Source organism: Phoca vitulina, unplaced genomic scaffold (genome assembly GCF_004348235.1).
Source record: "Phoca vitulina isolate PV1807 unplaced genomic scaffold, GSC_HSeal_1.0 scaffold22, whole genome shotgun sequence".
Taxonomy (NCBI): domain Eukaryota; kingdom Metazoa; phylum Chordata; class Mammalia; order Carnivora; family Phocidae; genus Phoca; species Phoca vitulina.
The window spans coordinates 39169676-39193840 of NW_022589725.1; the positions used below are offsets into that span (position 1 = coordinate 39169676).

The 24165-nt window shown below is 40.7% G+C and overlaps 1 protein-coding gene across 23 annotated transcripts in view; it reads left to right on the forward strand.

The window, feature by feature from the left end:
* Window positions 1–24165, forward strand: part of MAP4K4 (mitogen-activated protein kinase kinase kinase kinase 4) — a 191377-nt gene that overhangs the window by 71183 nt on the left and 96029 nt on the right. For all 23 annotated transcript variants that reach the window (XM_032419509.1, XM_032419514.1, XM_032419518.1 and 20 more), the window contains exon 3: window positions 12071–12127. In XM_032419509.1, the coding sequence (XP_032275400.1) occupies window positions 12071–12127 (57 nt within the window). The remainder of the gene's footprint in view (window positions 1–12070; window positions 12128–24165) is intronic.

The following is a 24165-nucleotide window of genomic DNA, read 5'->3' on the forward strand; positions in this document are numbered from 1 at the left end:
TTTTCTTTTCTTTTCTTTTCTTTTCTTTTCTTTTCTTTTCTTTTCTTTTCTTTTCCCTTCTTTTCTCTTCTTTTCTCTTCTCCTCTCTTCTTTTCTCTTCTCCTCTCTTCTCTTCTCTTCTCCTCTCTTCTCTTCTCTTCTCTTCTCTTCTCTTCAGTAATCTCTACACCCAACATGGGACTTGAACTCATGACCCCAAGATCAAGAGTTGCATGCTTTACCAGCTGAACCAGCCAGGCACCCCTAATCTCTTGCCTTTTGATTTGTGTCTGAAACTTCCAACTCTTTTTCTCTGTCTAGGCCAATGAGAAGAGTTCGGTTTGAGTGCTTTAGTGATGCGTGAAATGATATTTCAATATTGAAATTGTGCTGTGGGTAAATACTGAAAATCTGGTGTCCTGTGGGTTATGGGGAGAAATGTAGGGGAGCTTTTTGGTGGAGTAGGGGTTAGTGATTGGAGGAGAAGGAAGGGAACCCACAAAATTCTGTGTTTCATCTTTTGTGGGTAAATGGTTAGACATTGTAATAAACAAGCTTTTCATTAAAATTCACTGCTCTGTGTATGATGCCTCCTAGAGTCTTATAGGAATCATGGGAATCCTGGAACTCTGGGCTTCAGCACTATGTCTGCTCTGGCTTCACAGTGGTTGGTGTAGTTGAGCCCTTTTGGTTGTTATGCTGTGGTGTAACACTGGGCTCCCCAACTGGTCGATCAGGTCACAAGGCCGCAGTTCCCTTCTCTGAGTCTTTCTTATCTCCTCATTTGAGAAACTGAAAAGTTAAAACTATATATAAAAAAATAAAGACAGGATTCCCTGCTTTGGAGTTAGGGACCTGTGGTCACCTTGCATAATGCTAAGGGAAGGCCAAAGGAAGAGGAGTTCAGATTGAGGATTATGTTAAGGATAAACATGGATCATTAGTATTGTGGTAATTTAAAAAGGAAGTGTAGTATATGATGTGGTTTTAAGTAAGAAAATATTTCAGTGTCTAATAGTAGTTACAGGTACTGTTAATTTGTATGGGGTCTCAAGAGAAAAATGCTGGTTGTATATTTTGTTTGAAATCTTAATGAATAGACATTAATTACATTGTGATAGATTTGTATAAGTAGGTTTATCTCTCCCTCTGCCCAAAGATATCTCACATTGGAGGGAAACATCTAGCATCACCATGGTCGTTTTGAAGTTGGGAAGGTTTGACCTTGAAGGACCTGCCCCCTGCCTTGAAAGCTCCTCAGATGCCATGCTCAGCCGTGCTGACCTCTCTGCCGATGGCACTGCTGCCCTGTCGGTGCTCTCAGTCATGATACTGCCCCCTGGCACCAGGGCTGCCGCCTCGTGTGTGACCTATTGCAGAGGGTTGTGACTGTCACCATTTCACACAGGAAGCAAATGATGTCCAGAAGAGGTTAAGTAACTGGCCTGAGGTCGCCCTCCTAGTGTGTGGTGGACTTGGGCTTTGGATCTAGGGCTCCCGGCTTCCGTGCCTGCTTTGGGTGCCATTCTTCTGTAGTATTTAAGTATCTTACTGTGTGAAATAAGAGGAACTGATTTTTATTTTTTTTATTTTATTTTTTTTTTAAAGATTTTATTTATTTATTTGAGAGAGAGAGAATGAGAGAGAGAGAACACATGAGAGGGGATAGGGTCAGAGGACGAAGCAGACTCCCTGCCGAGCAGGGAGCCCGATGCGGGACTCGATCCAGGGACTCCAGGATCATGACCTGAGCCGAAGGCAGTCGCTTAACCAACTGAGCCACCTAGGCGCCCCAGAGGAACTGATTTTTAAATTTTCTTATTTTTCTCCCTTAAAAACATTAATAGAAATTTTTATCATAACAATAGCAATCATACAGAAAAGTAGAGAAAGGTGAACTCACCATTTTTTGTAGCTTGAGACCGTCAACAAATATGAAAATAATGTTCATTACATGCAGTTCTTGCTGTGAGAGCACTTAAGTAGGGAATGTGTGTTCTAGGAGTTGTGCATTGTATCTCCATTGGTCATTTTCTTTTGTCCAGTGCTTAGTTAAAATACCGTCAGGAGTATATAGTATTTTAATGTATCTTGACAGAGTCATGCAATCAAATTTCAGTTCTAGCATTACCACATTGACTACTTAGCTGTTGAATATAGCATACTGTATCTCATAGTGGCTAATAACTTTATGTATATGTTTGCCTATAGTAAAGGATATGGAGTTTGTTATGCTATTAGACATTCTTTTGTTATTTTAAACTAGAATTGCTGAATCTGAAGTCAGTTGAGTTTTTCAGATAATTAGGGGGAAAGGCAGTTGCATATGTGTATTAAATGTTAGTGATAGCTTGTTTGCAGAATCCCAGATCTCTTGTTGTAGATGCTTGGATTTGAAGATTTTCCAGTGCCTTTTCTTTTACTATTAATCTAGGAATAGATATGCTGATTTTTTTTGTCCTTTGTATTTTCTGAATGCTTACTATTGGTGCTTTTTAAAATTTCCAGTTTCCCTCTTAAAATAGGATTCCTCACACTTGGTACTGTAGTCCAGCCACTGGCTCACATGTGTACCATACCACGGGGCTACTGCCTCCTTTGAAAGGGGCACTGTCCTCTTTAATGCAGCTTCACTAGGTGTCTTTAAAAAGCAGCTGCCCTTTCTTCCCACCTGACCCACTACCCAGCCATATCCCTCTGTGTCTTTGAAGAAATTATGCATAAACTCTCATGGCAGCATTTCTTTTCTTGCCCCTTTCATGTATGTGTCCATCTAAATTGTCTCCACTTCTCAACATGAAGGTGCTTTTTGCTACAGTGCTGGCTCACCTAACTGGAACTTGCTTGCTGTCTGTCCAGCAAACACCCCCCGCCCCCCGCCCGCCCTGCCGAATCTGTCCTAGAACACAGCTGAAAATGACAGAACAAGCATGCAGAACCCAGATGACTGGGCCCTTTCTTTGTAGGAGTCAGAATATTACCACCTTACGTAATGTTCCCTGAGGCTGTCACTTAATTGCAAGGACAGGATAGTAATTGATGTTGATAATAATTTCCCTGAGCCATTAAGAAAAGTAACTTTAATGTACTCAAGATTTCAGGGTTTGGAAAGATTTCCATCTAGATTGGGCTTTTAAAGAAAAAAGACGTATGCATCAAAACGACTCATTTATTGGGGAGTGGGCACTAGAAAAAAGTTTTTCATGCTGATTATTTTGATTGTAATTCTTAGTAGACATTAAATCTGTACATTCTCTGCTACTGAGGCATAATTGTCCTTTTTTTTTTTTTTAAAGGATTTTATTTATTTATTTGACAGAGAGAGAGAGCAAGAGCAGGACACAAGCAGGGGGAGTGGGAGAGGGAGAAGCCGGCTTCCTGCTGAGCAGGGAGCCTGATGCGGGGCTCGATCCCAGGACCCTGGGATCATGACCTGAGCCGAAGGCAGACGCTTAACGACTGAGCCACCCAGGCGCCCCAGCATAATTGTCCTTAAAGGGAATGTTGTTCCAGATAAGATAGCTCCAACCTAAGAAAGACATAATTCTGTATTGAGGTCTTTAATTTTAAACTCTTGAGGGAATAGAAGCACTGTCTTCTTATTAAATTGCAAGTCTGGACTGATCTCCTAACGCTCACATATTCCTGTGCTTTCTTTGCCTTCCTGCTCATCCACAGCCCTGATCATGGAAGGGAGGAAGAGGCAGATAAACAGTTGTTGACTGTAATGAGAAATATTAGTTACAAGGATGAAATGTGCAAAAATATGAACCTACTTACCTCATACTTGTTTGGGTTGTGGAGAAGTGTGATGGGAAAAGCAGGTGTCGGTGGGGATATGTTGCCATTATTGCTGCTCTGTTGTAAGGAGGTGTTTAGAAGACTGAGGTGTTTCCTGAAGTGCTCTGAGCTGTCTCTCTCAAGTTAATTATGTGGTTCCTTATCTTAAATGGCTTATGGAGTGCTGTATGGGTAAATATGCCTCTCCTCTTTGGTTGAGTTTTGGAATTTTCACAGACACTTCCTAGAGAAGAGCACTCAGGAGTGGGGGGACTGTGGTTTTGGGTTTACAGTGCAGAACCGGTGAAGCTGGTCTTTGCCTTTGGGGTGGATGGATGTGGAATCTTAGAAAGAGTGGTCAGTGGATTTCCCAGTACTGAGCTCATGCCATTCACACATGGTCATGTAGGTTCATATTTGTCCTTTGAAATAAGGAAATATAAGGGGGAGCAGATTGGAATTTAAAAAAATGTTTTAATCTTTATTAGGGCAGTTTTAGGTTCATAGCAAAATTGAGAGGAAGATACTGAGATTTCTATATACCCCTTGTTCCCACATGTGCATAACCTCCCCCATTATGACATCCCCCACCAGAGTGGCACATTTTGTACAATTGATGAATCTACACTGACATGTCATAATCACTCAGAGTCCATCGTTTACATTAGGGTTGCTCTTGGTGTTGTACCTTCTGTGGGCTTGGACAGATGTATAACAACCTGTATTCATCATTATGGTATAGTACAGAGTAGATTAACTTCCCTAAAAATCGTCTGTGCTCCGCTTGTTCACCCTCCCTTCTCCTGTTGGAATTTTTAAGTTGAACTATGTGTGATGTGATAAGACATCCTGGGGAGAAAATTGGCACACCGGGGGCATAGCCCCACTGGTGTACGTCCTTCCTGCTCTCTGGGTGTACTTTCTTGTCTGTAAAATCAGCTATTTTGTTAACTAGGCTTGCCTATCCTTTCAGCTCCTGGACATTTCAGAACATAAGTTTTTTGTTTTTATTATAAACATATTTGACATTTCTTAGAATTTATGTGTTATAAATCTGACCTTCACATATCAAAACCCCCGGCTAAGACAATGAGTGTATATGTTACTGTAAGTAAATACTGTATAGTCCAAAAAGGATATGAGAGCTTGAATTTGGGCTTTTTAATACAAGCTTGGAAAAGTGATTTCCAAACTTCAGAATGCATAAGAATCACTAGAGACTGGCTTAAAAAGTCATGGATTCCTATACCCCACTTAATGGAATTCTCATGTGTCGGTCTGGGATGGAGCCTGGAAATCTATACATCATGGGTGAAAGTGAATGATTTTTGTAATTGAATTTGACATGCTTAATAGAAGTACTTAACATCTCTCTCTCCCATAGTAAACCTCTTATATCTAAAATATTACATCTGCAAACCAACAGAACACCACTAAAAAATCATTAAGATCAACTAACAGTTCCCAAGTTGGATGGGAATGAGGAGCAGCTGGTCCGTTGCCTCTTCTGCGGCAGCCATACACATCACCCCTTGATGGAATGCCCTCTTCCGACTCAGTGGGAGACGGGCATCTTCTTGGTCGGGTGCAGAGTATGAAAAGCTCCTTTTGTCCTTATGTTTGGAGAGAGGTGATGCAGTTTTGTGACAGATCTAGTCCTGGGTGAGTCGCTGAGTTCTCCCCCTTCCTCCTGGCCCGTTGATACCTGTATAAACTGTCCCTTTCTGGGATTTGGTAAGGAGTATTTGCAGTTCAGATCTCAAGTGATCCGCATCTTGTTCTTTGATGATCTTTGAGAGCATCGGGGCAATCCTTGAAGGCCCTGCTATAGCCTCCATGGTGGGTCTACACTATTAGCCTCACAGTGATGGTCCCTTTAACAATACCTTCTGCGCCTCGTGCCAGAGCAGACCAATTGGTGTCACACTGTCCTGTTTGCTAAGTGTTTCTGCTACAGAGTACAGTGTTTCTCTGTCACCATGTTAGTGCCCCTTCTTGTGGATTTTTTTTTATACCCCTCTAAATTATAAACTTCCTGAGGGCTGATGTGGTGTTTTATCTCCCCTGGAAGCATGGGGCATGTCCTGGGCACTGGTTAAAAATAGTCAGTCTTCAGTTTACTGAGTTTTGGTGTTGATGGGTTTTTCTGTTAAGCAAATAGAAAACCAATATAAGGAAGTTAATCTCTGGAGTTTTTATTTCAGGTTAAACTCAGCAGAAAGGAAAAGCATTCTGATCTCCAGTATTTATTGAAAGAAAATTTATGGTGATATGAAGGAAGCAACAAACAAGCCTGTTAACGAGTTTCAGAAAGCCAAGGGTGAGGGGCTTGAATGTGTTCACATATACCTTCAGATTCCCTAAAGAATTCCTTCAGGATGTTCTTTCATTGACTTTTCCTGATTTATCATAGGAGAGTAAAGTCAGATTAAGTTTTTATTATTGGTTACTACATTTCCATGTTTGATTATAATCACTTAAAATATTTATGTTACAGAATAGTATACTTGGCAGCTCCTATGTAAGTTGGTTTAATGGGATGTTTGTGGTCATTTCTTTTTTAAAGTTTATAGCCTGATATAGGGAACAAGTCTGGGTATGAATCTTGAGCTGATTAACTTAACCACTTAATCTTTTCAAAGCTTCAGTTTCTCTTTCTATGAAATGGGGACATTGGTACCTATGTTGGGTTGTATCAGGAGTAAGTGAAAGTGCATAGATAATGCTTTGTTCACTACATGCCCTAAGAGTGGGGACATCCTGGTGCCTTGTGTCCTGTTCTTACAGTCCTATCTCTCGTACTGGAATGCTTCCAAGGAGTCACAAGGGTCATACTTGCTGGAGTTCAGGCTGTGATGTGCACCCCTCTGGGTTGTTGAGGGAAGAAAATATTTGTTGTTCCTGAATTGTGTTTACGTATCTTGCAAAGTGTCAGAAATTTAATAGAGTTTTCTTCTCTAATAGTCTGTCCACTCTCTCAGGCTGAGTGAGTACAAAAGCTTTATGATTCTGTGAAGAAAGGTAAGAGTTAAGTAGGAAGCTCTGAGTGCAGAAAAGGAGCTGCTAAGTTACAGTGCAGGTCCTTGTTAAGGCATGCGATGCTGATGCCGTACAATGACAAGGGATGATTGGTGTTGAACAGCAGCATGACCATCCCCGAGGAGACGAGTCCTGAGTTAAAGACTTGGTCTTTTATTTCTTAGATTCATTTGCACCCCCTCTAAGTTTCCTCTTGTGAATGAAACCATCAGATTTTGCCTCTCAGTAAGCATGTGCATTCATTAAGCGTGTTTTAATGGAGTTAACTGGGGGTCTAGGTAAAGATTATGTAACATGAGTTAGTTACCTAGTAGTTGGTGATATGCCATCTTTTTCCTCTTGGGATTTAAAAGCTTCCCTTGGATGCTGTTCCTTCTGCCACTAGGCTCCTTTTTGTGGATTAGTGACAGACTTCATTAGAGACAGACGGACAGGCTGCCACAGTGCCCCGCATTTTAAAACCACATGGTGTGTGTGCGCGTGTTTTGTTTTTTTTTTTCTTTTCTTGGAACATGTATCATAAATGTAATGCATATTTGCAGATGCAAGGTGGCAGTTTCGACTCTGTAACAAACATGAAGGAGAGTTAGAAATTTAGGGCATTTTCCTTAGCTTGAAGGTCTATCAAGAATAGTTTGAGTTTTCCTTTTTAAAAAAGAAACATTCATTTCCCCCATTTAAAGACCAAAAATGAATCAAATGCCACAAAGGTTGCTCTACTAAAGGGGACAGTTCTGGTTAGTGTGAGCCAGTTTGACTGTGTGAAATAATATTTATTGCAGCAACGATTTTAATTACAAATCTTGGTAACCCTTTAAGGGCATTGAGGGGAAATAATTTAAGCTATTTCTTTAAAAACAAAGGACCTCAGTAGCAGGAATTTGACAAGTTGGTAGAAATGGTAGGAGTCCATCCCTTGCATTTTATATAATCATTGTGGAAAGGGAATCCGGCTGCCATTGTACCATGGGCAGATAGCTTAATAATATTCACCTCAGAGTTCTTTATCTGTAGAATAGGATAATGGCCTGTTTTGCTGGCCTTCATCAGATTTTTTTAGGAGCTATAGCTGTGAATGGTATTTGGGGGCTTTTCCTCATTGGGTGCCTCATAAGTGCATTAATGTTCACATGGTGCCTCATATAAAAAGCCAAGGGCCTTTAGTCTCTTCCTTCTGGCATTTTATAACACTGGATGGGACACCGTGTCCAAGAAATGAGGCAATAGGTCAAGAGAGTCAAGTTCATAAATGGATGTTAGGTATGTATATTTAATGCTGACCAAATCATATACTGGGGTGTTCTAAAAGTGGATGATACACTGGAAAGAAAGGTCCTATTATTAAGTTCCAAACCTCTCCATGCACAGGCTAGGTATTTCAGTGACACAGCATGCTGGATCCAGACTCAGATGAAGGAAAGTGGTCATATTGGTCATCTGTAGGGAGCAAACTGCATGAAGCAGCCTTTAGGAGATGGTATAGAGGTCAGAGTGGAATGATAAGAGTACATGTGAAGCCTCAGACTTCAGTGAAATAATGCCTTTGCTTGTATCCTTGAGTTGCTAGCACAATGCAGTTGGTTATGATTATGTGTATTTTCTCTTCATGTACTACTGAGGGCCGTTGGTTATAGCTCTAAAGTGATGCCAAGGGAGCACGGGTAGGGCCTCCCTGATGGGTGGGGGCACCTGGCTTTTGTAGACTTAAGCTTGTAACCTACCCCGAGAGTAACCTTTAATATATTCTCTCTGGGGTAGTGTTGAGTAAATCATGGACAGATTTTTATCCTTTCAAACAACTCTTTATATGACCTCCTTTGTGCACAATTACATGCATATAGATGTTTGGTGCATTTCAGTCCCAGCTGTAGTTTTTCTCCTTGGGCTGTTGCTCGCCATTTTGGTTCTTTTTTGCAAAGATGACCTATCTGAGTGGATAGATTATTATTTGTTTCAAATTTAGAGGTTTTCTTTTTGTTTGTTTCTTTTTAAAAAATAATTAGGGATGTACATTACTTTCGTACCCTAACTGCCTTTCCCCATATTGGCCATGCTTTTTGAAAATGAGAAATGGGACTAAATTGACTAGGGTTAGGGTAGTGGCAAAGGGAATTAAGGAGAAAGGGTTCGCATAGACCTCTGGTGGGAGTGGAGAGAGGAAGACTCTCTCATCTTAGAGCCCACTATATGCCAGATATAATGGCCAGAGCTTTATGTACTTTATGCACTTTATTTCTAGCCTGCCTATTCTAAAAAGGACATTGGGATCCTACAGTGATCCTAGGAAGCTTTCCCAAGGAAATATATGGTAATGAAGTGGTAGCAGAGAAATGAAAGCCAGAATCCCAAATCTCATTTCTTTCAGTATGTTGTCTTGTTTCTTAGAAAGGAGGGAGACAGAATTCTTAGTTTCCTGATTTAAATTTAAATTTGAAATGGACCTAATTTTGGAAGACCTGGTATGCATTAATGAAGACTAATGCTTTTGCATGGTCTACCCTCTGACACAAAAATAATTGATTAGTTGTTAGGTCCTGATTCTCTAATCCCTTAGTAAGGGAAACTCATGTTCTGTGTGAAACAAATACTGAGTGAATTCACAACTCTAAGCTTTTATGCCACTGTCAAACTGCTAAGTCTTGAGAATACTCCTGTGGTCTTGAGTTCAGGCATAGAGGGAAATACTGCTATATTATAAATATCTGGAGTGGTTTTTCCCCTCCCCCACATCTCCCCTAACACATTCCCAGCACAGTGCTATTTATCTCTTTAAAAAGAACAAAAGCTGGGGGGCAACTCTTGTGACATTCTCTCATCATTTGGTTCTGTCAGCAAGAAATTTGCTTTAGTAATTTGGAAATAACCCCACTGCAGGAAGAGTAATCAGTATGTGTTTCAGTTTTGAGGGCTGCCTGGATGCTAAGGAGATAGATGATCTTTGTGTCTCTTATATAGAAAGCACTGGAAGGTTACCTAATACTCTGTTCTCTTAAGTTCTCCTCTTTGCTCTTGGATTTAAGGAAATCATAATTTGGCTTCATGGTTCTGTTAACCAGTCATAGTCATGGGAGTTGTTTTGATACTATGCTAATAAATTAATTTTCCATCTTCAGGGAAACAGGGTCCAGTTGTATTTTATTGCCGTATTTATTAATTTATTTACCATTGACCGTGTGTACTGCATGGCTCATTGCATCATAGTTATTCTTCATGATAGACCTGTGAGTGAAGTGAGCACCACTGTTCCCCTCTTGTACAGACAGGAGGCTGAGGCACTGTTATGTTACCAAGTGGAGGACATGAAGTGTGGACACGGTCTTGATGCTGGAGTCCATGCTCTGGGTCACTATCCTGTAGCTTTAGGATCCTGCCAATGCCCATGACATGAAGGACAGCTCAGTTTCCTGTGTATTAGTGCTTAGTACAGAGCTGGGGGTTACAAAGCTTAAAAAGGCTGAGGTTACAGATCCAAAACACACATAGGCAAAAATTTTAAATGAGTGATTCAGGAATGGGCATTATGAAAAGATATTGAATCTTGGACAGACAGGTAGTAAAAAATGTCAGTAGAATCAGAAATATGGGAGCCCATATAACATTCATAAATTACTACTTTCCTGACTCACAGTTGTATTCCATTCTGTGCGTCTCTGAGGTGGAGCTTCTGTAGATGTCAGATGGCTTCTTAGATTATTTTGTGTGCTGTATGGTAACACATGCACAGGGAAGCATTTTCTTTCAGAATTATGGGTTACTCAGCTGTGAATGCAGAAAGAATGCCAGACTGTTCAGCAGGGCTGTGTGACGATGTTGGGGAAGGTGTGATGATGGAGTACTGAAGCCACAGTTGAGGGGACAGTTCAGATCTGCTGAGGCTGGCCATGCTGAAAAAGCATGCTTGTGGAATGGTAGCTGGGAAATAGCTGACAGGGCAGGAGGCAGTTCCTTGGGCCGTGGACCAATGTGGGACAAGCCTGCTTCCATCAGAAGCAGAACTTGAGATGGTCTAAACTGCAGGTGTGTGTGTTGTGGGAGGTGGTGCCCCCACTTGCACGGAAGCACTTTTGAAGACGAGGAAGGTAGTTCACTTTAGAGGGAGGTGGTGGTATCTGTGGGTCGGTGAGAGTTGGGATGAGGTTCTTGGCCTGTGGATTTTATTTGTCCTGGCTACCTGTAGGTTACTTTGTTGTGTAGTTCCTGCTCGTGAACTGCTGGGCCATTGCAGGACTCCATGCCACCATGACCTCATACAGTTGAGATGTAATTGTAATACAGTGTCATTTTCATGAAGTTGTTTTGTCCTAGATGTAACTTGAGTTCCCGGGTAAGCTTTCCAGACTAAATGGAGAGCTTTCCTCAGGTTTCAATTTCTGAAGTTCATAACTGTTCGTCATGAGACCACAAGCGAGGCAGGAGGCTCTTGGGAGATATAGTGATGTTCTTTCTGTTTTACATTTGTTGAAGAAGGACCATTGTCCACAAAGTCCCGAGGTAGATCAAGCCCAGGAGATCTGGGTAGCTCTTTGTTACTCGCCTGAGGAATGGCCAGCAGAGCACTGCAAAGAGTGGATGGAGAGACACAGGGCTGACAGGAATTAAATGTAGTCCTGTTCATCTGGGTGAGAGATTGACCTCACATTGGTTTGAAATGCCCAGGGAGAGAAATAATGAGTTTTAGGTCCTAGGTCAGGAATTATACTATCACTTAAGAAGTCTCTCTCTCTTTCTGCATCATCCCTATCTCTTTGTACACTCCCTTATTCTGGGTAATTATTCTCCAACTTCCCTACCGTGGGACTGCAGGAAAGCTTCAAAGAAGACTGTCAGTATAACTTTTGTAAAATCAAGTAATGGGTCTTGGGAGTACACTAGGGAAAAATGACTGCTATCCATTTCTGAAAATAAATATCAAGAGGCTTTTTTGGGTCATTTCATTCATGTAGAATGTTAAGAAAGAAAATGTGGTCAACTTGATGTATAGAAGAAAATATTAAGTTGCTTAGGTTGAGAGGTAATGATATGCAAATTGAACCTGAGAAAGAAAGGAATTGATACTTTATCAAAACTCATTGGCTCTATTATTAGTTTTGTTTATTAAGTGGAGTTCATTGGTATTACAACTCATATTGTTCTACTGGAGAGCACGGGACTATTTCATCATCACTTTTGGGAAAAAGTACAAAAGAGATAATTTATTGAAACTTCAACCATCCTGTTCTAATGATCATGCAAAACAGTGGTGCCAATTATCTTTCTTTTCTCTGTTTTTCAGGGTCGACATGTTAAAACAGGTCAGCTGGCGGCTATCAAAGTTATGGATGTCACTGAGGTAAGGTTGGGTCACAGATAATTTTAAAGAAATCATTATATAAAAGACAAGATCCTCCTGTCCCTCCAACCCCAATTTAATAATATTGTTTTGTTTGTAGAATTGATCTTGAACAAATTGCCCCCCTGTGACATAGTGGGTTCATAAGGCCCAGCAGACTAGTTGGCTTAAATTGTTGCAGATGGTCCCCAAGTAACTAGGAATCAGTAGCATTTTCTTTAAAAAAAAAAAAACAAAAACAAACTGAGTGATGTCATCCTTGGCTACTTAATGGACCATAATTGGAAACATCTTCTCTAATGGAAAAGAAAAAATTTGAGAAGGGATCGTGGAGGTCACATGAATAGGGAGATTGAGGGGTGTGGGATGGGGAAAAGCTTCTCTAGGGTATTAGGCCACATTTGGGCCATTTCTTTTATTTTTAACATGGGGAAAGAAAACAGATCCAGCCAAGTTCCCAGAGGTTTGAAAACAGAAACATCTGCTAGAATGCTGAGCAGATTGTTGGCAAAATTTAGTAGCAAAAAATAGTTCTTGAAATGGTCACATGAGGATTTACAGAGTAAATCTGTAGCTTTAGATGGGAAAGAGGAGAGATTAACTCACACAAAAGTAAGTGTATATGTTCCTGAAGTCCATACTTAACTTTTTAAAGATAACCATGGACTGTAGTGAACCAAATCCATTTTACTTTATTTTTATCTGAAATTTTACTTTTTATTCTCATGGTTACTTCTAACTTGCCTAATTATGAATAAGATTTACCATCATATATCACAGATTTTAGAGAGAGTTAGCTAGCAGCCATGGGGATCTGGGATATCTTTTTTAAATTTATTTTTATTTTTCTTTGAGAGAGAGAGAGCGCATGAGCACGCTTGTGCAGGGGGCAGGGGAGGGGCAGAGGGTGAGGGTGAGAATCTCAAGCAGTGGCTCGATATCACAACTCTGAGATCATGACTTGAGCCAAAATCAATAGTTGGACATTTAACCGACTGAGCCACCCAGGTGCCCCGATTTGGGATATCTTTAAATCAAGCCATAGTCTTCCCCAAATCTGGGGTTGGTCTAGGGAAATAATGGCTAAACTGATCTCAGGTGTGCAGTTGAGCATTCTAGAGAGGTTTCCTTCTCCGTCCTGTTCTCCCCTTGGTCTCTAAGAACATGCTCATCTCCAGTGTGCATATTTGTAGTAAGAATTAGAAAACATTGTTACCTGTGGACTACGGGACAAATGATAGAACTTTATACAAATATTTAAAGATGGGACATTTTATGAGATGGCTGTTCTTTTTTTTCTGCCAAAGAGAATCCTGGAGACTTTACAATGAAAAGGGACCCAATGCTTGGTTAAATGGCCTAAAGATTCTTGTAACCTACTGAGATAATGGACTATTCTGTCGCCTTATAGTCACCCTATCTTGGTGTACAACTCGGGGAAATTGGATGCTTTCCAGTTAAATATTATTTTTAAGATTATTTTAAAGAGTGGTGAAGGAATAAAAATGGTAACTTAACTGTGATTTAAATACAATAGTCAGGTTATTTCTGAAGCGCCCTCCGTGAATGGAATGATGGATGGCACGTTCCTCTCAAGCCTCCATTCCTGCCACCGTGCATGGTGCTGGTGCCTCAGTGGGAAATGGTGTAGCTGGAGCCTGTGTTCTTTGGCATTTATTAACACACTTTCTGACTTGTTTATTAGCAGACTGGGCACCATTTTAAATGTAAGCTTTTGGAATTTTATGAGGCATCTGGAAGTTCTGAGAGTTGCATTCCTTTTTTTTTTTTTTCCTTTCTTCCCTTCTTATTGATTGAGAGAAAGAGGGAGAGTGCGAGTGCACACGTGAGCCGGGTTGGGAGCGGGGAAGCAGAGGTTGAGAGAATCTCAAGCAGACTCCCTGCTGCGCATGGAGCTGCTGCAGAGCTCGGTCCCAGGACCCTGAGACCATGAACTGAGCCCAAATCAAGAGTCAGACGCTTAACCAACTGAGCCACCCAGGTGCCCTGAGAGTTGCATTTCTTTTCTCACTTCAGCCTGTGCCACCCTGGCTGACAGAGCTTTTGTCACCAGCCAGGCTGTGCTCTCTTCCACATCTCAAATGGAATCTGAACGAGGTTTGTCTTCTCCAGAGTGACCCTCTTCCCCCAAGCCCAGCTCTGATGATAACTGTGCAGTATATAATCACTGCTTAAAAAAAAGTGTAAAATAGAGGAAAATATATATTTTTTAATTTATTATTTATTTGACAGAGAGAGACAGCGAGAGAGGGAACACAAGCAGGGGGAGTGGGAGAGGGAGAAGCAGGCTTCCCGCCGAGCAGGAAGCCCGATGTGGGGCTCGATCCCAGGACCCTGGGATCATGACCTGAGCCGAAGGCAGACGCTTAATGACTGAGCCACCCAGGCGCCCCTAGAGGAAAATATTTTAAAAAATTAAATCTTTATACTGCTACGTTATAGTAACCACTGTTGGTGCTTTGGTTTATTTACTTTTAATTATCTTTCTAGGAGCATAGCTATGAAATACATATCTACGTGTGTGATAGATGCTTTTGTATTCCACTTTTGTTGAGTTGTATACAAAAGGTATTTCCTTGCCTGCAAAATCAGGCAATGTTGGACAAATGCATTTTCAGGACTCCTTAAAAAATAATTATGCAAAACCCATGTGTTCAGGTAAAATGAAAACCAGATGGTGAGTCTTCAGAACAAATACAAACCCAATCAGCCGTTTACCATATTGGCCTCTCAGTAATGTTTCTTGTGTGCTGTTTTCTTACAGTGACCTCTCTACAGAGTAACTTCTGTGCTGTAGCTTGGGGGCACATTCAGGGCTCAGAGCAAGTGTTGCTTATGGAGAGAGGATATTGTGCAGCCGGCACCCTGGAAAACATGCCCTTGCCACCCCTCACATCAAGGGCCTCCCAGCTCTTGTCATGTTTTAGGCATTGGCCTGGCGGGGGGGGATCTGGGAGCAGGAGGGAAGCAGGCTGGCATGAGGGGAAATTTGTGGCTGATGTTTCTGGTTTCAGCTCCAGCAGAAGGGGCTGTTGGAGTGGTCCTCTTGATGAGAGAAGGATTCTGTATGGTTCCTGAATTCCACTCAGTTTCTTCTCAGGAGCAAAAAGTATGAATGCTTATGCTTTGGAAAAATCACAGACGTGTCCTGACTCTTGAGCCTCTTTCTTAGATGAAATTGAGAGGCAGTTACCAGCCTCCTAGTTATTCCTCGGGCTCAGAAGGCCAGAAAAGCAGCAGACTTGGGGAGGTAAATGGCATGGCTGCTCTTCTCCCCAGCTCTCAGCTGTTGGCATCCCTGAATGAATGTGCTCTAGGCTGGCTGCACTGAGTCCTCATCACCTCTGTACTTGATTTTGTGATCCTGGAAAATGGAGCCAACTGAAATTCGTATTTCACCCTGGGTGAGGTAAAGGTACTATGTAGGGAAGTGAGGAGTCTAGACGGGAGGCGTTTATTTGCAAGAGATGTAGGGATCTCTTTGTATGTCTTCTCAGACTTTCACAGTTTTAAGAATTGACTATCTTTAGGATTTTGAAGAGCTCTTTTTAAAGAAAGCTTGTCATTTATCAGATTGGTTGTGGGAAAGGGTTTAAGGAGCAGGTTAGGGATATGTTCAAACTGGAGAAGACCAGGACATGAGATCTATAATGTGGTGGTTTTTTTTGTTTTTTGTTTTTTTTTAAAGATTTTATTTATTTATTTGACAGAGACACACAGCGAGAGAGGGAACACCAGCAGGGGGAGTGGGAGAGGGAGAAGCAGGCTTCCCGCAGAGCAGGGAGCCTGATGCGGGGCTCGAACCCAGGACCCTGAGATCATGACCTGAGCCGAAGGCAGACGCTTAACGACTGAGCCACCCAGGCGCCCCATGGTGTTTTTGTTTTTGAAATAATTATAGATTCGAAGAATTTGCAGAAAATTATACATGGGGGGGGGGGGTCTGCAGTGGTAGCATCTTCATAACTGAGGCCCTTGCCCAAAATCAAACAAAGCAAACAGTTGCTCTTAACAAGTTAAGGATTTGACCCATACTCTGATGTTCGATTATAGCAAATAAGCCTGCACCATTACACACGTCTGCCAGCATGGCTTTGGACCAGTGCAGGCCACCGGCGCTTGGCCCAGATTCAGCCCACAGAGCTTGTTCAGATTTCCCCGGTTGGACATGCACTGCTGTGTGTATATATGTTTTTGATGTGTTTTCAGGGAAACTTGATTGAAGTGATTGTTTGGATTCTTGATAAAATCCTTCCTTTCAGTCATTGTGTCTTAACGTGAGGGGCTGATAGTTTGTTTCTTACAGTTTTGGGATATCCCATTACTTTGAGTTAATGCTGTGGAAGGTAAGAAGATAAATTAACTTACATGAATAATTCTCAACTTGGGGTCTATAAACTCTCAAGAGTAAGATTTATCTCCCAATAATTAAATTTTATGTTTTCATTTTAATAATTTCCCCCGAACTTTTTACTATGAAAATGTTCATAATTACAGAACTGTTGAAGGAATGAATACGCTCTATCCCTTGCTTAGATTCAACAGTTGTTAATATTTTGTGTATGTTATATGTATATTATTGTGGCACCATCATGACCCTTCACTTGTATGAGTGTGCTTCTCTTAAAATATGGTCTTCCACATAATCATAATAACAACTAAAAGAATTAATGCTTACAGAATTTCGCTTGATGTTCAGTCTGTATTCAGATATCCTCAAATGTGCCAAGGCTTGTGCATTATATTTGGTTATCTTTTGACTCAGTTTTTGTCTAGATCAGTTCCTCTGTGTCCTCCTGGCCCTGCCCTGCCCTTCCCTCCCCTCCCCTCCCCTCCTCTTCCCTTCCCTCGTCTATTTCATTTTTAAGAAAGTGACTTTTGGAAGAATCCAGCCAGTTGTTTTGTAAAATATCCCACATTCTGGATTTGACTGTTTCCTTGTGTTGTGCTTTAACTGGTCCCTCCCTCCTACATTTCCTGGAAACTGGAAATTAGGTTGGGAGGCTTGATTAGACTCTTGATTAGATCGTGTGTGTGTGTGTGTGTGTGTGTGTGTGTGTGTGTGTGTGTGTGTGTGTATTGGCAAGAATGCCTCATTCGTGGTATTAGATCCTTCCTGTTGTATCATATCAGGAGGCACAGCCCTTCTAGTTGTCTCACTATTAGTGAAGCCAAGTTCAGTCTTTGATTAAAGAGGGAGCTGCCAGAGCTCTGCTCTCTCAGGATGCACTGTTAGCTTTGCACTTTGTAAATAATCTCCAGGGCGATCCTTTGGCACTGTGTGAATATTCTGTTCACCAACAACTTTTTAACTAACTGTTTTGGCATTCATTTGGTGATCCTTCCCTGATTCAGTTATTATGGTGAAATGATGACTTTTAGATTCTGTTCTCTATATTAGCATTGGTCTATAAAGAAGAATTTCCTTACCTACTATCACCCTTCTTTGTTTTCTCTCTTTTTCATGGGCAATTCTATTTATTCAATGTGTTTCCATCAGTTAAAGTTATTACTACTTATTTAATCAAATTGTGCCTCATCTGGCCATGGGAGCTAATCCATGCCCTTTGACAGGACTCCTTTAATTTTGAGTACTTCTGTGTTTTCTAGCACAGGTAGGTATTTGAAGCTCACTGGCCAGAATTTGGAATCTCTTCCGCTCAGGAGCCTTAGTTCCTTTTAGTGGGAAATATATTTAGAAACCAGTATCTGAATGCTTCTCCTCTGAAATGTTTTTCCTTAGAATATACCTCTTAAGGATTTATAGTCAGAATGCTATGCTCAGAAGTTACTTGAAATAATTCCTTTCTCTGCATGGTTCATAAATTTGTTTTGCAGCTTGGTTCAGTTTCTGTTGAGTCATTTATAGGGCTTGCTTTTTCTCTGGATTAAATATAATTTTCAAATGTGTAAATCATTTACATTGTTCAAAGTCAAACTATATAAAAAGATACGCATTTTGATAAACAGTTTTTAAAAAGCTTAGTCTAGGTCATCTGGATGATGGACCCACCTCATACCCAACTATTGCCATGCAGTTTCAGTGTCCTGATTTGTGTTTGTCATTGCTTTGGGCAACATAGGGCTAAACATTTCTTGGGGTGATGCAGAGAGAACAAAGGCAAACTTAGTATGTCGTGTTTCATGTCAAACTGAGGTGAAATGGTGCTCTGTGGAATGATGTTTCATTGCAGTTCATCACCATGGAGTGGGAGAGTTGCATCCACTCCAGTCTTCTGGCCAGTCCCATAGTCTTTTCTCCACTTGGCCGTTTTGGCATGGAATGGGGTTAAAATAGTAGATTCTCTAAGTATAGTTTCTGGACCTGCACCAATACCTGGGAACTTGTTAGAAATGCAGTATCTCAGGTTCCACCCAGACTACTGCATCAGAAATTCTGGGTTGGGGCTAGGGCCCAGCAGTCTGGGTTGTAACAAGCCCCCTTGGGGATTCTCTGTACACTCAAGTTTGAAAACCCTTACTTTAGTGGAACCTTAGGAAAGAAAGAAGCCTCATATCTATGAGTGAAGAATTCTTGCTCAGGATTACATTGCTAGTTAGATTATAGGGATTAGAACCCAGATCTTTGATTCTCAATTGAATGAGCCTTTGAAAGTATTAACAGTTTCAAAAATTAGGTTCTAGGTAGAACTGATTTGATCTGGACCTTAAAGATTGGATGAGTCTTGACCATTTTTCTCCTTTCTAAAGTTTGTTTTTAGCAAATCAGCCAGAGCAGACTTTTTTTTTTTTAAGTCTTAGGGCCAACATGTTTGTGGTTGGTAATCGTGGCATATTCCTTGGAGGAAGGGAAGATGCTGGGCCTGATGCTTGTTGGGGTGCAGGAAGTCAGCCAGCATATTTTACTGAGTACCCTTCGTATTCCTTGCACTGTGTTCCTAGGGATGTGAGAATAAAAGTTATGCAAAAATAACGGCTTTGCCTGGAACAGCCAGTACAAACCTAGCCTCTGCCCATCATCAAACTGGAGAGTCAGGAGCCACAGAAGGGGCCCATTGCTAAGCAGTATAGATCACATCTGGGAGAACAGTGTTTGAGCACCATCTGAGCTAGGTCCATGGAAGAGGAGGGGGACAAATTTCTTGCTCTTCAGGACTTACTGCTCTGACAATAGGGAGCAAAACAAACTTACTCTAGTGACAAAGCAAGGCCCTGTCAAGCTTCACAATTTTATCTCTTTTCATTTGGAGGGGAGCACAATGTAATGAATGTGCTGTTCTTGTCTAGACTGAAAATAAGAACAAAAGGAAGGGAGGGAGCGATCTCTGTGGACTGTGGGACCTGTTGTTCCTCAGAGACCAGTGAAATGCTGCAGGCCTTCTAGCGTGGTACTGGCTTCTTCCCTTTCAGGCAGCTGCTGGCGCTTGGTCCCTGCCCTTCCGTGGCTCTGGCCCGCTCACCACAGCACCACTGAGGGTTGTCAGGAGAAGCCGGCTGTGTACCCGTGAGGCTGCGTGCAGCTGTCAGTTTTCACAGCAATTGGGCGCCCTCCTCCGCCTCCCCCCACCCCTGTCCCAAATTGTCTGTCTGTCCTTGTTTTTTGTTTTTTACCTTTCTTAACAAACTATCTTCTCTCTCTTTGCGCCTGAGACAGAAACTGATGTGCCAAGTTTATGGGATGCCAAATTTCCCTATCTGGCATTTTCTTATCTTTGATAATTTCTAACTTAATTTAGATGATCTTGATCTTAGATTGCAATTCCTAATTAGGATTGTTTTCCTTAGTCAGCTTTTTTATAGATAAAGATCAGAAGTTGTACAAGTTGGACCTCTTTTATTATTATTATTATTTTAATATTGGTACAAGTCCTTGAAGAAAAACTCTTAAAGAGATTGACTAAATTTTGATTTATTTTAATTAAAAAGTATGACAGTGATTTTGAGAACTAACAATTCTACTGTATCCTCAAAAAATATAGCAGTATTTCTCAGCCTTATTTTCATTATCACCTCCCTAAGAAGCCTTTGAAGATATTTTTTCCTAATCACTCCTGATGGAATTTAAAAATGTCTGTATATCTGTTCATGTTCTGTATGTATATCTTTATGCTCTATACATAAAAGTGATAAGTTTTTTCCTCCACCTCCAAAACCTACTTTTCATCCCTGTTGGGGAGGGGGATGATATCACTCCAATTGAGAATACCTGGTATATACGTAATAAAATAAATTAAAATTAAAAACGAGAATACCTGGTATAGAATAAGATAAATATACAACCTTATACAAATAAGCCAGAGTAAGGATTATGCTGTTTCTAATATTTTCTCTTTATAAAAAAATTTCCTAGATATTAGAATTCATCTAAAGTGATGAAGAAGATCTACTGACTGGGAAAGTGTAGAGTGCATGAAGTGAACTAATATATTTTTTTAAGGACTTGTGCCAGCCATCACATATGGTATGGTACAGGCACTTGCTTGAATTCACACAGCAGACTTTGAGACAGAAAGCATCCCTCTTTTTAGAAAGAAAGAACAAAGCTTGGGACTCGTTTCCAAGCTTTTCTGATTGTAAAGCTTGCTCCTCTTTCTTCTGAATCCATCTATCCTTCTTTTCCCAAAGTAATATGAAGGGTGAAGGTTGAACTTCTCAAGAAATAGGTACCTGTTGAAGTGTTTTAAAAATAACTATGCTGCTGGTGATATGATAGTGAAATTTTTTAAAGGATTAGGTTTTTTTTTTTTTTTTGCAGAGATAGAATATATTTCTATTTTAGATTAATGGAATATATTTCTATTTTGGATTAATTCATTTTAACTTAAGAATGTAACTGGATTTTACATAATACCAAAATTCTTCTATTCTTATCTATTTAATAAGTAAATAAGCAAAGGGAGATTAAAACTAAGTCAGCTATATACCTCAGACATTTTAGGTTTTTCATGTTGAAAAGCCTTCATTTTACTTATGGATGACAACAGTTGATATTCAGAAAGGCAATCTGCCCAAAGTTTCATAGCTTGTTGCCAAAACAGCATCCCAGTCTTCCTTTCATTGCACCATGATATCTCCTGGTTCACATTAGGAGCATGGCATAGTGGTGTTCTGTAGTTGGGTTCTAACACAGTAGCAAATGACAAGTTGCAGTGCCTTGTAAGTTGTAGGTACTCAGATCTTTGATGAATTGTATAGGATGGTCTATTTTTGGTGGACACTTGGAGAAGCTTATAATAGATACGCAGTATTGTTTCATTGTCCAAGAAAATTACAGTAATATATTGTTGCCACAGAGGACTTTGAAGATATGATCCTGTTTCATAGCATTCTCAATCTTTGTAATAAAAAATACTAAAAATAATCATGGATGTTATACATTAACCATTAATCCCAGCGATGGATCATTCCAAGCACCAATTCAGTGCCTGGCATATATAGAAGGCATTTCATGAATGTTTGTTGAGTGAATGAATAATGTCAGTTCTAGGACACATTAGAAATTACTAGAGTGTCCCTTCTTTCTTTTTCTATGTGAAGAAAACCCAAAGCCTAAAGAAGTTATATATAGTTGGTTAATGGTTTTGTATGAGTGTGTGTGTGTGAACACGTGTGCTTTTGTATATGAAACTATTTGAAAATTAAACTTTTAATCTTTTAATTATATATCCTGATATACCCTTTGAGATGTGGTAAAATGGGGAAGCAGTACAATTGGAAAGAACAGATTTCAAATATCCTGTGCCCATTCCATTTGAAACACTTCACCTTTTAAAATGGTAACCCTTTTTTATAGTCTTTTTTTTTTTTTTTTAAGATTTTATTAATTTATTTCACAGAGAGAGAGAGAGAGCACAAGTAGGCAGAGCAGCAGACAGAGGGAGAGGGAGAAGCAGGCTCTCTGCTGAGCAGGGAGCCTGGTGCGGGGCTCAATCCCAAGACCCTGGGATTATGACCTGAGCCGAAGGCAGATGCCCAACCAACTGAGCCACCCAGGTGCCCCTGGTAACCCTTTTTTTTTTTTTTAAAGATTTTATTTATTTGACAGAGACACAGCGAGAGAGGGAACACAAGCAGGGCAAGTGGGAGAGGGAGAAGCAGGCTTCCCGCAGAGCAGGGAGCTCGATGTGGGGCTCGATCCCAGGACCCTGGGATCATGACCCGAGCTGAAGGCAGATGCTTAACGACTGAGCCACCCAGGCGCCCCCTGGTAACCCTTTTTAAAAGGACCTCCTCAACGTCCCCAGCCATGTTTTTCTAAATTTAATTCCAATAGCCCTGAATTTCAATTTCCAATTGAAATTCTTTTTATAGGCCCTGAGTATAAATTCATAGCCTAAACTAAAATGCCTGTATAATAAAACTTACTGGAATTGCTTGTTTTCTTACTCTGTCAGTGTCCAGTGAAAATCCACAGTAAGAACATACAGTGTCTTAAGGTGCTATGACAACAAAAGAGCTTTTAGAATAAAAGCTTTGTTTAACTGGAGAAAGCTCACTGCCTCCCTTCCCTTCAGCATCATATCCCGAGAGAAGAAAAGTGAGAAATCTCTAGTGACAGAATCCCTATCTTCTAATTATTCTGACTTTTGTACTTACGCTATAGAAAAGAGTGTTGACTTTAGTGGGAATGATGAAAGTAAGATTAGAGAAACAGCTAGTTGGTTGGCTAAGTTTTTAGCTTCCACAACTGCAATATTGTGGGTGCACTACTAATCCATACATGGCCTTGAAGCAGTGCAGGAAGCTAGGTTCTCTCTACCCCAGGGTAGGAAAGCTGTCCTTTGGTGCAAGAGCAGACCCTGAGAGAGCACCCTCTCTTCCTATTATTCCCCATGACAGCTTGGCTGTGCCACAGATGAGACTCTGTCCCCTAGATTTTTAACTCTGCACGCTGATGTGGCATGACAAAGCCTAGATTATATTATAACTTGTAATCCTGCCCCAAAACTTGTGTTTCTTTTAATTGTTCACTTTCACAGATTCAAATTTGTCCCTTTGAACCTTGGGCATTATATTTATTCAGTATGTGTTAGAGGTTTTCAGTGATCTTTAGGATCATTGTAATTGTTCAGCTTCTATTCAAAGCCATGGTGAGGTGAAAGAAATTGACCTGCTGGCTCCTCTCCCTCCTACTCACTGCTGCTAATTGGTCTCCCACTCTGACACAGAGCAGAAGCCCTGAGTAGGTGGAAACCTGCCTCTGAACCCGGACTGCTCCTGTGATCTGCGATCCAGTGGTTGTCACGGTGTCTGGGGGCTCTGAACCCATGCCAGTTTTTATCTTGTTTCTTTTATCTGGACATTCTCAGATACCGTTTTTCTTTCTCCTTACTATACCTGTGCTGTAGCAATGTGTTTTCAGGTTTGAAAAGGTTTGGAAGAAGCCACTTCTCAAGGGTAACTGTGTCTACTTGCCTTGTCTGTATGTGAAGTATAACATGAATACAGAAAAAGGCATACATTATAAGTTCAGTGAATTTCCAAAATGTGAACACATCTACTCATGAACCAGCAACTAGATCAAGAAACAGAACATTGCTAGCTCCCTAGGAGTGCCCTTGGTGCCCCCTTTCAGTCAGTAATTCCTCCCCCCCCAAGAATAAGCAGTATCCTGAGTTCTAACACGAGAGATTATTTTTGCTTGTGTTTGTACTTGATATAAATGGAACCATACGGCACTGTTAGGTCTGGCTTCTTTCACTTAACATTATATTTGTGAGATCCATTCATGTTGCTGGTTTATTTATTTTCATTTCTTTTAGTATTGTATTGTGTCTCACTAGCTTCCAAGTGAATTCATCTCTCCAGTTGGGCGTTAGAGCTGGCCATGCAGCCTAGCACCATCTTGCACATAGTAGGTGCTGAACTGACTTGCTGCAGAAATAGAAGGAAATTTATCTGGTGTAGAAACTTATCCTTTAATAGATAAGAGATGCTGAAGTGTATGTTATAGGGACACCTTCACTTCTTTATTTCTCATGTTTGGGCATGATTAAATATTTAACCTCTTTCCTGATTTAATATTATTTACTTAACTGCAAGAGTCATGAGAAAGA